The sequence below is a fragment of the Vicugna pacos genome, chromosome 5 (assembly GCF_048564905.1).
Source record: "Vicugna pacos chromosome 5, VicPac4, whole genome shotgun sequence".
Taxonomy (NCBI): Eukaryota; Metazoa; Chordata; class Mammalia; order Artiodactyla; family Camelidae; genus Vicugna; species Vicugna pacos.
Window position 1 is genome coordinate 68,247,719 of NC_132991.1, and position 13,723 is coordinate 68,261,441.

General features: G+C 37.2%; 1 protein-coding gene across 8 annotated transcripts in view; it reads right to left on the reverse strand.

Annotated features, from left to right (window-relative positions):
• ABI2 (abl interactor 2) overlaps positions 1 to 13,723 on the reverse strand; it is a 101,208-nt gene extending 87,485 nt beyond the window's left edge. For 2 of the 8 annotated variants that reach the window (XM_072961420.1, XM_072961418.1), the window contains exon 1: positions 13,362 to 13,723. In XM_072961420.1, the coding sequence (XP_072817521.1) occupies positions 13,362 to 13,478 (117 nt within the window). In that variant the 5' untranslated portion in view covers positions 13,479 to 13,723. The remainder of the gene's footprint in view (positions 1 to 13,361) is intronic. The other 6 variants (XM_072961425.1, XM_072961423.1, XM_072961426.1 and 3 more) reach the window with 4 other exon arrangements.

The following is a 13,723-nucleotide window of genomic DNA, read 5'->3' on the forward strand; positions in this document are numbered from 1 at the left end:
AAGGAGGTCAGAGTTGTCATCTACTGATAAAGGAAGGACTATAAAAGAAGCTAAGAAGCTATGTTCAGATTCCATGGTAGGCCCTCTCAAGGATGACCACATCCTAATTCCTGGAACCCGTGGCGAAAGGGACTTTGCAGATGTAAAGCTAAGACCCTGAGATGGGAAGGTTATATGAGTGGACCCAATGTAATCATGAGGTCTTTACAGGGGGAAGGTAGAGAGTCAGAGTAGGCAATGAGACAACAGAAGCAGAGAGAGGGAGAGAGAAAGGCATGTGATGATGGAAGAAGAGGGACAGGAAGAGGTGTGAAAACAGAAGCAAAGGTCTGAGTGATGCCATTGCTGGCCTAGAAACTAAAGAGGGTCATGGGCTAAGGAATGTGGGCAGCCTCTAGAAGCTAGAGAAGGGAAGGAAACTGATTCTCCCCTAGAGCTTCCAGAAAGAACAGTTCTGTGGCCTATTTTAGACTCCTGACCTCCAGAACTATAAAATAGTAAGTTCCATTGTTTTAGGCCACTATTTTTGTGGTAATTTGTTATAGCAGCAATAGAAAATTAATGCAGGTACAACAGTGTGAATATTTAGAAAGTAAGAACTATATGTATTATCAGAATTTTTGTATTATAACAAAATCTCCTACCAAATTTGAAAATAACACCAGTAGGACTATAAGGTTGTATAGGCAAAAGGTATTGTGTCAAGTTAAACAAACATCTTAGCATTTATTTTTTAATTTTTTTCAGGCTCAAGTGTTGTTATTTTTCTCTTTTGTCCTTAGTTCATACTGCCCAAATATCCTAGATGGTTCATCATACTAGCCCCACTCCTAGACCATGTCCTTCCCAGAATAACTCAAAATAAATGTAGAACTGAGGTGTGAGCACCCACAGAAGAGTGTCCAAAGGCAGCCAGCCCTTGAGAAGATTTGGGGTGGGCAGTCAGCTGAATCACTCCCACTCCTTTAGCATCATGTGATTGTTGAGGTGGGGGTGGGGGGATGCTGGTTTTGCCCTTCTTTCCCCTGTGAGTGTGGAAACTAAAGATTCCCCTCAACCCCATCCTGCCCGTCTAGCCCCTTCATCACAGGGGGAGGATAATTTTCCCAAATTTTTCCCCCTCTGTTTTCCCTCAACACTTTAAATCAACTGTACTTCAATTAAAAAGCAAACAAACAAACAACCCATTTAAAATATGGGCAGAAGAACTGAACAGACATTTTTCCAAAAGAGGAAATGCAGATGGCCAACAGGAACATGAAAAGCTGCTCAACATCACTAATATCAGGGAAATGCAAATCAAAATCACAATGAGACACCATCTCACACCTGTCAGAAAGGCCATCGTCAAAAAGAACACCAGTAACAAATGTTGGCATGGATGTGGAGAAAAGGGAAGCCCCAGTACACTACTGGTGGGAATGTAAATTGGTGCAGCCACTATGAAAAACAGTATGGAGGTTTCTCAAAAAACCCCAAAACGGAACCACCATATGGCTCAGCAATTCCACTCCTGGGCATACACCTGAGAAAAACAAAAACATGAATTCAAAAAGATACATACACGCTGCTATTAAAGCAGCACAATTTAAAATTGCCAAGACATGGAAGCATCCCAAATGCACATCAATAGACAGCCAAAGAAGATATAGCACAGTGGAATACAATCACCCATAAAAAAGAAGGATATTTTGCCATTTGCAGCCCTTCATTTATTTTTTTTTTGCACTTCAAAAACCAGAATTTTGTAACTGTCATAAATATTTCTATTGCATCAAAAACAACAAAATATCTACAAATGAACTTAAGCTAGGAGGTTACCTAAACTCTGAAAATGTAAAACGCTGATGAAGGAAATTGAAGATGATACAAAGAAATGGAAAGATATCTTGTACTCCGAATTAGAAGAATCAACATTATCTAAATGGTCATACTACCCAAAGTAATCCACAAATCCAATGCAACTCCTGTCAAAATACAATATTTTTCACAGAACTAGAACAAACAATTCTAAAATATATATGGAACCATAAAAGACTCCGAATTGCCAAAGCAATCTTCTGTAGGTCTTTTTTTCTTTCTTTCTTCTTTTTGTTCTCTTTCCTTGTGGTCTGATGACTAGAGAAGTTCTTTTAATATTTGTTGTAAAGCTGGTTTGGTGGTGCTGAATTCTTTTAGCTTTTGTTTATCTGTGAAGCTTTTGATTTCTCCATCAAATCCGAACAGATAAGAGTATTCTTGGTTGTGAGGTTTTTCTTTCATCTTTTTAAATACATTGTGCCACTCCCTTCTGTAGTTTCTGCTGAAAAATCAGCTGATAACCTTATGGGAGTTCCCTTATATGTTACTTGTTGCTCTTCTCTTACTGATTTTAATATTTCCTCCTTATCCTTAATTTTTCTTAATTTGATCACTATGTGCCTTGGTGTGTTCCTCTGTGGAACTCTGCATTTCCTACACTTGGGTGACTGTTTCCTTTCCCAAGTTGGGGAAGATTCCAGTGATTACCTCTTCAAAACATTTCACAGGTCCGTTCTCTCTTTTCTCTTTCTGGGACCCTTATAATGAGAATATTAGTGCATTTCATGTTGTCCCAGAGTTCTCTTAAATTATCCTTTCTTTTCATTTTTTTTTTCTGTTCTGCAGTAGTGATTCCCACTAATCTGTCTTCTAGTTCACTGCTCCATTCTTCTGCCTCATTTAGTCTATTCTTGGTTCCTTCTAGTGTGTTATTCATTTCAGTAATTTTATTCTTTAACTCTGGGTATTTATATTTTCCAACTCTTTGCTAAAAACTTCGCTCCATGCATCTATACTCCTCTTGAGTTCTCTGAACATCTTCACCATTATTACTTTAAACTCTTTATCGGATAAATTGCCTATCTCCTCATCACTTATTTCCTCTTCAGGAATTTTACCTTGTGCCTTGGCCAGGAAGATATTCCTCTGCCACCTCATATTATCTGTCTTTGTATTTGTATTTTTAGCTAGGTTATTTACATTTCTCTACTGTGGAGAAGTGGCCCTCTGTGGGAGATGTCCTATACATCCAAGCAGTACACTCCTCTCTTGTCACCCAAGGGCCAGGGTCCAGCCAGTCCCGGCGTAGAGTCTGGTCTGTGTTTGTGGATTCCTTCTACAAGCTTCAGGATTGTTGTTTTCTTATTTCTGGAATCTGGCCCCCAGTGGATGAGGCTGGACTAGAGCCTTATGCAGGTTTCCTGGCAGCAGGAGTTGGTGCTGCCCACTGCTGGGTGAAGCTTGGTCCTGGACCTCTGGTGGGTAGGCCATGTCTAGGGCTATGTCTAGAGGTGGTTTGTGGCTCAGGAAGTCTGCTGATGGGTGGGGCTGTGTTACCACCCAGTATGTTGTCTGGCCTGAGGCTTCCTAGCCCTTAAGCCTACAGGCTATTGGGTAGGGCTAGGTCATGGTGCTAATGATCCAATCAATATGTCAGTCTCCAGGAAAGCTCATGTAGATGAACACTCCCAGAATCTTCACCACCAGCTTTTACATTCCCTGGGTGACCCACAGCCGTCCCCTGCCTCCCCGGAGATCCTCCAAAACCACCAAGTGGGTGTGGCCCAGGATCCTATGAAATCACTGTCTCTTCCCTCTAACCTGGTAAATGCAAGATTCTGTGCACATTTCCCAAAAGAATGCAGTCTCTGTTTCCCTCAGTCCCATGGGGTTCCTGGAGTTAAACCCCAATGGCTTTCAAAACCCAATGTCCTGGGGTCTCCTCCTCCTCCCAATGCCAGAACTCGAGGCTATGGAGCCTGATGTGGGGCTCAGAACTCTCATTCCTCTGCGACTTAATTATTCTTCAGCTTGTGGGTCACCCACCTGGGGGTATGGGGCCTGATTATATCATGAGCACACCCCTCCTACCATCCTGCTGTTGTTCCCTCTTTATGTTTCAAGTTGAAAATCTTTTTTGCTAGGTTCCAGTCTTTTTTTTCCCATGGTTGTTTAGCAGTCAGTTGTGGTTTTGGTGTAGTCACAAGGAGAGGAGAGCTCTTGGTCCTACTACTCTGCCATCTGGACTGGAAATCAACATCTTAGCATTTAAAATAAATTTCCTCATATATATAGTCCAAAATGGGAGCAACAGTAGTCATAAACTAAATGGTAATATTTGGTCACATAGGATCTGAAGACTTATCGCTGAACCTCTGAACTCTGCAGAATTTGTCACCCTGATAGATATTTACTCTAGGAGGCCTTTCCCATGTAAATCCCTCCATCTTGGCAAACTGCTGGAAATGCTGAAAGTTATAATGGTTATGCTGTAAGTCAACATATAACCATAAAATGGATATAACCATAAATTCACAAATGAGTAAGCTGATTTTCATATTTATCAAAAGAGGCCATGAGTTAAGAAAAAAAATTAAGAAGTATCAGTCTAAGCAATTACGTTTTGGAACAAAGTCCTTTAACCCAGGACATCCATAAGTAGTATGTCACTATTTCTAGAAAATTAAAATACAACTATCTGTGTGTCTGTGAATTACAACTTTACATAATGAATTTTAGTTGTGAAAGCTGTGAAATCCCGCTTAACTAGAAAAATTCAATCATAAAAGAGTTGCAGTTCAATAGGAAAAGTGAAATTAGTATGTAAGTCTAACACCACAGACACAAGCATCTTGGAACCTCAAATGCAGTCAAATCTTGTCCTATCAAAATCTTTTAAAATAAAAAAAGTAACTAGTTAAAGACATGCCCCAAAAGAGCAGTGTAAAAACATGACAAAAATAAAACATATAAGTCTTCAACATATATTAACAGTGACTGTAGTAACAGCAAACACTTACACACCATGTTTTACTGATTGTAGTATGAACTTTTTCTCATATTTTAATGTTACTGAAATTGAAATGGACTGTGTCAGTTAAGTGAAAGTATTTTAAGTGTTTCAGTGTTCACTAAGTGACACATAAAGTGGTACATCTTAAAAACTGATAGTCTTAAACCTTTAAAAATTGTGAATCACTATATTGTACACCTGTAACTTATGTAATATTGTATATCAACTATATTTCAATAAAAAAGTCTTAGATTTGATTAGACATGTATTGTTTTATCTGTCTTAACTCATTTCATCTGTGTACCCTATGAAATAGCCGCTATAACTGTACCACCTCAGAGATTAAGAAAACTGAGAGGTTAACTTCTCAGTCACATGGCCACTAAAATTAAAATTATATTTAATATACATTACAATAATTAACATAATACACATATTTTCAGTTTTTTATAACCATTTTAAGGATCTCAATAAGAAATTTGTTTTTTAAATAATAATGCTCTAAGTCTTTACAAGCAATCCTTCTGCATACACAAATACAGCATATAGTGGAGAGCATAAAGAGCAGCCAATATACAATATACACCTGTTTGACCAAGCTTGCTTATTGTAACAAATTTCTAGACGTTATTAAAAGTCTATTTCTTGTAAAAAAAAAAAAAGTGCTATAACTCAGAATGCACACTACTTCACTGGTCAAACTGCTTATAAGCACAAATTTTTAAAAAATCCATCTTGCAGTCAAACAATGTCATTCACCCTATCAAGACCAAAAATAAAATGAACACCTCAAAAGATACAGAAAAAAAATGACAAAATGTAACATCTATTCATGGTTTAAAAAATATTCTGAGCAAACTAAGAATAAGAGAGAACTTCTCTCAGTTGATAAAGGGCATCCACAAAAACCTACTACTAATAAAGGTGAAAGACTGACTTTTCCCTGAAACACTGTGAACAAATTAAGGATACAGGTTCTCGTCACTCGTATTCAACATTATATTAGAGGTTCTAGCCAGTGCCATAAGGCAAGAAAGGGAAATAAATGGAAAAAAGGTTAAAAAGGAAGAAATAAAACTATCTTTATTGACTGATCTTTATTTACTGTATTTACTGATTTAATGTCTACATTAAAAAAAGTCCCCAAGAATCTTCAAAAACAAAAAAAGCTACTATGTTTAATATGTAAATTTAGCAAGGTCACTGGATAAAAGATCAATATACAACAGCCAATCCTACTTCTATATACTAGTAATGAACACTTGGAAACAGAAATTTTAAAAATGTTCTATTTATTACAGCACAAAATCATTTAATAATTAGGGTCAAATGTAACAAAACATGTTCAAAATTTGTATTCTAATGAATAGAGAGAAATACCAAGTCCACAGATTGGAAGACTTAGTATTATAAAAGTGTCAATTTGCTGCAAAGTATCTACAGATTCAATGCAATTCCATTCAAAATCCCATCAAGTCTAAAGAAATTAACAAGCTGATTCTAAAACATATACTGAAAAAAGCAAAGGACTTACAACAGCCAAAACAAAACTGATAAAGAACAAAGTACAGATTCATACCACTTGATTTCAAGACTTACTATAAAGCTACAGTGTGGCATGGAAAGAGTATACATGCACAGATCAAAGGATCAAAGCGGAGTCCACAACAGAACCAAACACATATGGTCAACTGATTTTCACAAGATGCCAAGGGAATTCAATGGAGAAAGGAATCTTTTCCACAAGTGGTTCCTGAACAATTAGATAGCCATTTGCAAAACAAACAAAAACCCTTGACATACCTCATACCCAGTAGAAAATTAATTATAAATGGATCACTGACTTAACTATAAAACCTAAAATTACGAAGTATCCAGAGGAAAAAAAAATAGGAGAAAATATTTTTGACTGTAGGTTAGGCAAAGGTTTCTTAGCTACACCACCAAAAGCATTAACCAAAAAAGAAAAAACTGATATACTGGATTCCATCAAAATTTATTAACTTCTGCTCCATGAAAGACACTATTCAAATGAAAAGACAAGACACATAACGGGAGAAAATATTTGCAAAACACATTTCTAAAAAGTATTTGTATTGAGAATATGTAAGGAAATCACCAAAGTCAACAATTACAAAAGAGTTTAAAAAAAAGTTTAAAAAATGGACAAAAGATCTGGACACACACTTCACCAAAAGAGATATACAGATGATAAACAATCACATGAAAAAATGCTTAGCAACATTAGTTATCAGGAAAATGCAAAATAAAACCAAGGCAATATTACTAACATCTATCAGAACAGCTAAAAGTTAACAATCTGACAAAACCAAGGGCTGACAAAGATGAGAGCTACTGGAACTTTGCTGGTGGGGATGTAATATGGTACTATCATTTTGGAAAAGAAGTTCAGCAATTTCTATAAAGTTAAACATCCAGTCACCATATAACCCAGGAATCCCACTGTTAAATAATTAGTGTCCAGGCAAAAAGAAGGCAAGACCTGACAAATATGTTCAAGTCCTAACAAGCCCTTGTCAGATTCAGAAAGTCCGTATTTATATAGATTGAAAGGAATAGTAGCAAAAGCTGAGGCCCTTGTGCAGAGCAACCCCAAAACAAAAGGGGCCATATAATTAGAATATGGATGATATAACACTCTTTCTGAGGAGTCAATGCCATGCTACAGCTGGTTTTATAGCCTGCAGCTGTGCCCTAAAAGAAACCTCAAAGGAAACCTCATCTCATCAGAACCAAGAGGTGATGAGAAACTGTATCATGACAGCCTCCTTGGCAGATAAATGAGAGCCAAAAGGGATGTTATGGGCTCCTTACAAGGCTTCCATAATCTCATATTCCAAGATCACAAGGTGTTCTACCAAGACTCAGATCACCTGCAATTCAAGCTTTCCCTACATAGCCTACATGGATACATGTATCATCAGAGTGCCATGATGGAGCCAATTCCTTAGATTTATTCAAGTGAGATAAAGACCTATGTCCCATCAATACCTACTTGCAAATGTTTATACTATATTCATCACTGGCTAAGACTAGAAAATTTTACATTGTGGTGGTATTATAATTTGCATAGTATAATACAAATTGTCAAAATTTATACCTTAAAATTTATACCTTAAAAATGTGAACTGTATTATATATGTATTATACTTCAATAAACCTACCTTTGAAAGTAAAATGAAAAACAAAAAATTCGTGTTGTAAATGATTCAAGGTAAAGCTATTTTGAGGTCCAAAACTTCTACATCAAAGTATATATTACTTGTATAAGAAGAAATAAAAAGTAAAACTGTTTCCCACAAGGCAAAGGCTGCAGAGTAATGCTAAGAGAATATAAATGTTGCTTACAATTTCTAATAGGAAAAATTTGCAAGACAAATTGAGTTAATCACATCCAGTCTATAAAATAATTCAGTGCAATATCTAGTATATTCAAGTATGTATTTCTGACAATCAGTGACTTTTAATTAGTGTCAGTGTCTACTATATGTGCCACACCCTATGGCTAATGCAAGGATATTCGGGAAAAAAAAAAACTTCAAGTTATAAATCTATCCTCCAGAAGCTTTATATCCGGAGAAGGAACACCAAGCAAATAAAAGATTCAAAGTAGGTGTTGTACCACATGCTACTTCATGAAGCCCACCTATTAACAAGTTCCATAAAAATTCAACCATAAACTATCAAGTCTATAAATAATCTATAATTTTCAAGGTATTTGTTTATCCACCAACAGATCATATTTATACACACAGCCACTGAATACTATTAAAATCTCTTGCATTTTAAAAGGACAAAGTAATACCCAAAGATCTCACGCTTAAAAATATCTCTACTATCTTACACACAAGTAAATTCACTTTGTTATAAACGATTCTCTGGGAGAGGAAGAAGACCCTGAACAAAGTAAATCTATCACACATTTATGTATTAATTGTACCAAGGTAAGTTGACAAAGTGAAAGGAGAGTTTATTAATTGTTTGGGTAAAAAGCAATTTCGCACTAGGAATCCCTTCAAGGTAGGACAAAATAAGTGCAGTTGGAGTCCTTGGATCAATAAAGGGAATTATGAGACTAATTAAGTGCTTTGGAGAAGAAGGGGTATTAAGTGCACAGACAACAAAATTATTTTTTTAAAAATTTAGCAATTAAATTTTTATTTAAAATTTTAAAAATGTTTCATTTAAAAAAGAGTAAAGGACTTAGAATATAACTTAGCCTGTGTTTGCAATCTTGTCAAAGATATTCATAATGACTGGTTTATCAATGAAAATCCAATCACCAAACATCTCTGATGGGACTAGTTTTTTTTCTGGTTTTTTGGGGGGTTTTTTGAGGATAAATCTTGGTCAAATTCTGATGGGTTAAATCACCTCAATCTAGGGAAATTCAATCTCCCTAATTCAGCCTGATGTTTACCTACATGGTTCACTCCTCTCTGTGGAGGTTAAAAAACCTAAGTCACAGGGAAGGATGCAAACATTAGTCCTCAAATTTCTAGTTTTAAATGACCTCCTCTTTCTGCTTCTTCATTCTAAGTACTAAGATTCCTGTATCTGTGAGAACAAACAGAAGTCAAACACATAAATACAAACCTCCCTTCTGTCTTACCTATGACCATCCATAAAAAACAAAGACTAGCACCATTAAAAGTTTCTTTTTAAAGCAACGTATAAAAGTAATATAGAACATGAACGCATTTTCTAAAAATACTTGTCATTTAGTTGCGCCTATTAAAAAACTTCAAAGTATAAATACCAAATATATATTCAAAAAGACTGGGCAAATTCTTAATACCTATTTATATTTTCTAATAGTTTTTCAACAAAGAGCATGTATTCTAATGGTTTTTATAAAAATGTTAAATATTTATATTTTAGTAACTACTTTTTTATGAAATTGATTAGTTACAAGCCATGATTCTAATATCCCCTTTCCTGCAATTTTTCATGAATTCTAAGAGTATCTTTGTTGATAAAGCGAAAAAAGGAAAACTACTAATGACATCTCTATTATTCAAAAAAGAAATATTTCACATAAAACAGTTAGGTAAATTTTTAATTTCTCTTCTTCTGAGCAAAGCCATGTTATTGGATTATTTTGTTTGTAATCCAAACCATGGACAAATGAGATCTTATTATGTATCTATGTGAACTAACATTCACAAAAAGTAATAACTTTTTTTTAGTTAAAGTTCAGCTGATTTACAATATTGTGTTAGTTTCTGGTACACAGCATAGTGATCTTTTTTTATCTAACAAAAGGAAAGTGTTAATAAGTTGATTTTTCAGATTTACTTTAAGAAAGTAATTGATAATCTTATTTCACCTACCAAAACATTAAAGCAACTCACTTTATTATTAAATTCTTCATTAGTAAATATGTAGATTCCAAATTAATCAAAACATGTTTTAAAAATTCTGGACACTTTCTAGATTTGGCATCAACGTTTATATTAATAAATGAAGGGGGAAAAAACAGGTTTTACATGTATCTCCAAAAAGTCCTTAACAATTACTAAGTTCCTTTTTACAGGCAAGAAATAAAAACCAGGAAAACAGCAAATTGCAGTTATAACTTTTTATCACATTGTAGAAAAAGTTTTGACTATCTCTTTTAATAGAGGTTGAAATAAAATAATCTAAATTTTTACTAAAGATGATTTTTAAAATTTCTAATGTTAACTGCATTAGTAACCTGGAAAATTACTACTTACAATCCTGCTCTATCTGTTAAGTTTTGTGTGTGTTAACATAGGCAAAATCTGATCAGTCCTGATGCCGACAGATAATATATCAGAAGGAGATTTTTATACGATAGGAACAATTTAAACAGAGTATGACTGTTTTCAGAAGGACAGCACAATCATTTTCCTTCCTTTCCTCAGTTTTCACACTTAAAATTCACACTTAGAATATTCTTATTTAATTTTTTTATATTCCCATGCATAAAACCAGCTATTTAATAATATTGAACAAGCAACCTTACATACATTTGTTATCTATGATCAACAGATTTGTCTTCTGCTCTACTGTATTTCCACAAAATAAAATGAGTGAGTTAACCTGAGCCAGTGGTTAAGACATGATGCTTCAATAAGGCTAAACTGACCATGTGATCACTGATGCCACCAATTAACTTTCATCTATTGATGGGTCACAGGCAGTATCAAAACCCCTGCTTGTCAGATCATTGGGCACAAGAAAAGCCAGCCAAATGTGCAGCTGAGTCAGCACAAATCCACTATCACCATGTTCTATTTATCAACTTTAGTACAAACAAATCACGTAAGAGTTGTCATCTGGGGAGAAAATTATTATATTCCCACTGGATCCTAAAGCAGATGATAATCTAAGAGGTAAAATTTTAGATACTAATTTGAAGAAATAAGATTTTTAAAATCTAAATCCATTTCTATTAATCAGTATTTATACTTTGAATTTTAACATACCACATTAAATTCTGAGTCCCATTATTAAGGCAAGATGATGGCAGTAACATTCTTTTTTGAACTGAAAAAATGTATGAAATATATAAAAACCTGACAACTGCTTATCCCTTTAATCTCTCAGCTTTATTAACTCAGGCACTTTTATATAACAACTGCAATCTAAGAGGAATGATGCCATTAAATTACAATAAAAATTATTTTCCAAAGACAGACGAATCTGTTTTTTTTTTTAACATACTGGTAATAACCGCAACTCAATCACTTTTTCATTCGCAATTTCTCTTCTGATCTGTAACTCTTTCCCATAAATTGTTGCACAAGACAATGGAACTACTACTTCAATCCTTTTGATTTACCTCTTCCAGAGATTGTGAGTTCCCTGAAAATAGCATAGCTTCCGCTGGTCCTTCTTCCCACCTGCAGCCCATTAGAGTTTAAACTGACACACAATATGGTATTCAGCTGCTCACAAAGCAGCCTCTCCTACTAATTACAGTAAGAAATTCTGTAGACACTGGGTGTGCATCATCAACCCATGTCCTAGCGCCAGGCTATAGAAGACTTTCAAATATATTTAGTGAAAAACTGAGCAACTGAACCTTTGAATCTCTCCCAGCACACTCAGTATCAGCAAAGCACCCTACAAATACGGACAGTTGTATTTTTTGTATCAATCTTTGACTGAAGACACATTCTTTTCCTACTAGCCATACTTCCAACTGCCTCTTTGGAGGGAAAAGACTTGGATTGTCTGGTTCATTCTCCAATACAAATATTCCCTGTAAGAAATAACAGAGTTCAGCGTATGTCTAGTCAAGTAAAATCCCACAGTACCATCCCTGATTAACCATGCGGTCCTCACAAAATTAATGAACCTAAAAATTTTAACACCTATTTTCGTTTGTATGTTTTACACTAAGACTTGAAAATGCTTCCCAATACAGCTGATGTTAAGGATGCCTGGAGAGATGGGAGCAGGAAAAAAAGCCATGGTGAAGAAGTAATTTAACATACTTCTTCCATTTCCACCTTTATCACAAGAGAATTTAAATAGGAAGGGAAAAAAATGTAGAACCTGTGATTCAGAGTAAGCCATAAAGAAAACAAAAGATGCTGAACTCTCAAACTGTGCATTTTAAACTAACCTTTCAAAAAAATTTTAAAGAGGATTTATTTTTAATCCACCAGAATCTTTTGCTTGTTCCCGGAGCAGCTGGATTTCATCTCACCCAATATCCCCCGCCTCATACACACAAATACACATACACAGCACTACCACTCAGTCCGTGTGCCAAATGAACCATCACGGGAAAAATTAAACCATAAGGATCATACCCTAATTCTCTCTGAAAAACAGTCACAGATTTTTTTCCCGTGGGCAAATTACCTATTCTAACGGAACTGGCGGGGGCGTGGGGGGGCAGTTCATTATCATGCAGCTTCTTATTCTCCATAGGCAGAAAAATGGCAGTAACTTCCAACAAGAGACAACTACTCTTATGCTGTATCCCTGGCCAGAATCGGAAAACAAGCCAAACAAACAAACAAACCAAAAAACCGGTCTTTTGAGGCATTCACACGAACAGAAAACTGAAGCACTTTACTTTGCAGCAATATAACCCCTTAAAAATCCTCCAGAGCTTGGGGGAAGGGTGACCCATCAATCCCCCACACTCTTGCCAAATGGGGGAGCAGGAATCTGTCAAATAGAAAATGCCGCTCTCTGCCTCCTCCGCCATCCCGAAAATCGACGGGCACCGAGTGCGGGGGCGGCCAAGTGAAGGAGAAGCGGGAAGGCGGAGATAACCCCCCCCACACACACACACAGCGCAGCGAAGGCTGATTCATGGCTTTTTAAAAATGTTTTAAAGCTACAATTTTCTCCAACCGGGGAATTCTCACTCGTTCCCCTGCCCCTGCTCCCAACCTGCTCCTCATGGGTGCTCAGCTCGACCATGTCCCCGCCGCGGCCTCGGCCCCGCGCACCCTACGCCCCCAGGAGCGCGGCCCCCGGGCCCCCCACGCGCCGCTCACCACCAGAGGCCCGACGCGCCCAGGCCGCGAGATGGTCGCACCTGGATGTAGTTGTTCTCGCAGTAATCGGCCACCCGTTCCAGATTCGTGTAACTGTCGAAAAGGGCCCGGCGGCCCCCCGGGATTTCCTCCTCCAGCAGCATCTGCAGCTCCGCCATCTTCACATCCTTCTCCTCCTCATACAGACCGCAGAGGCAGCAGCGGCGGCAGCGCCAGGGAAACCCAAGACTGGGAGAGGAGGAGCCGCGGCGACGGCGGCGGCAACTCGGGAGGAGCGAGAAACACCCCCCGCGCGCGACAGGGGAGGGGGCAGCAGGAACGGAGGCGGGGCGCGAGCCGACGGACTCGGAGGACGGTCACCGCGGCGACGGCCGGCCCGGCGCGCGCACGCGCGCTCCCCTCC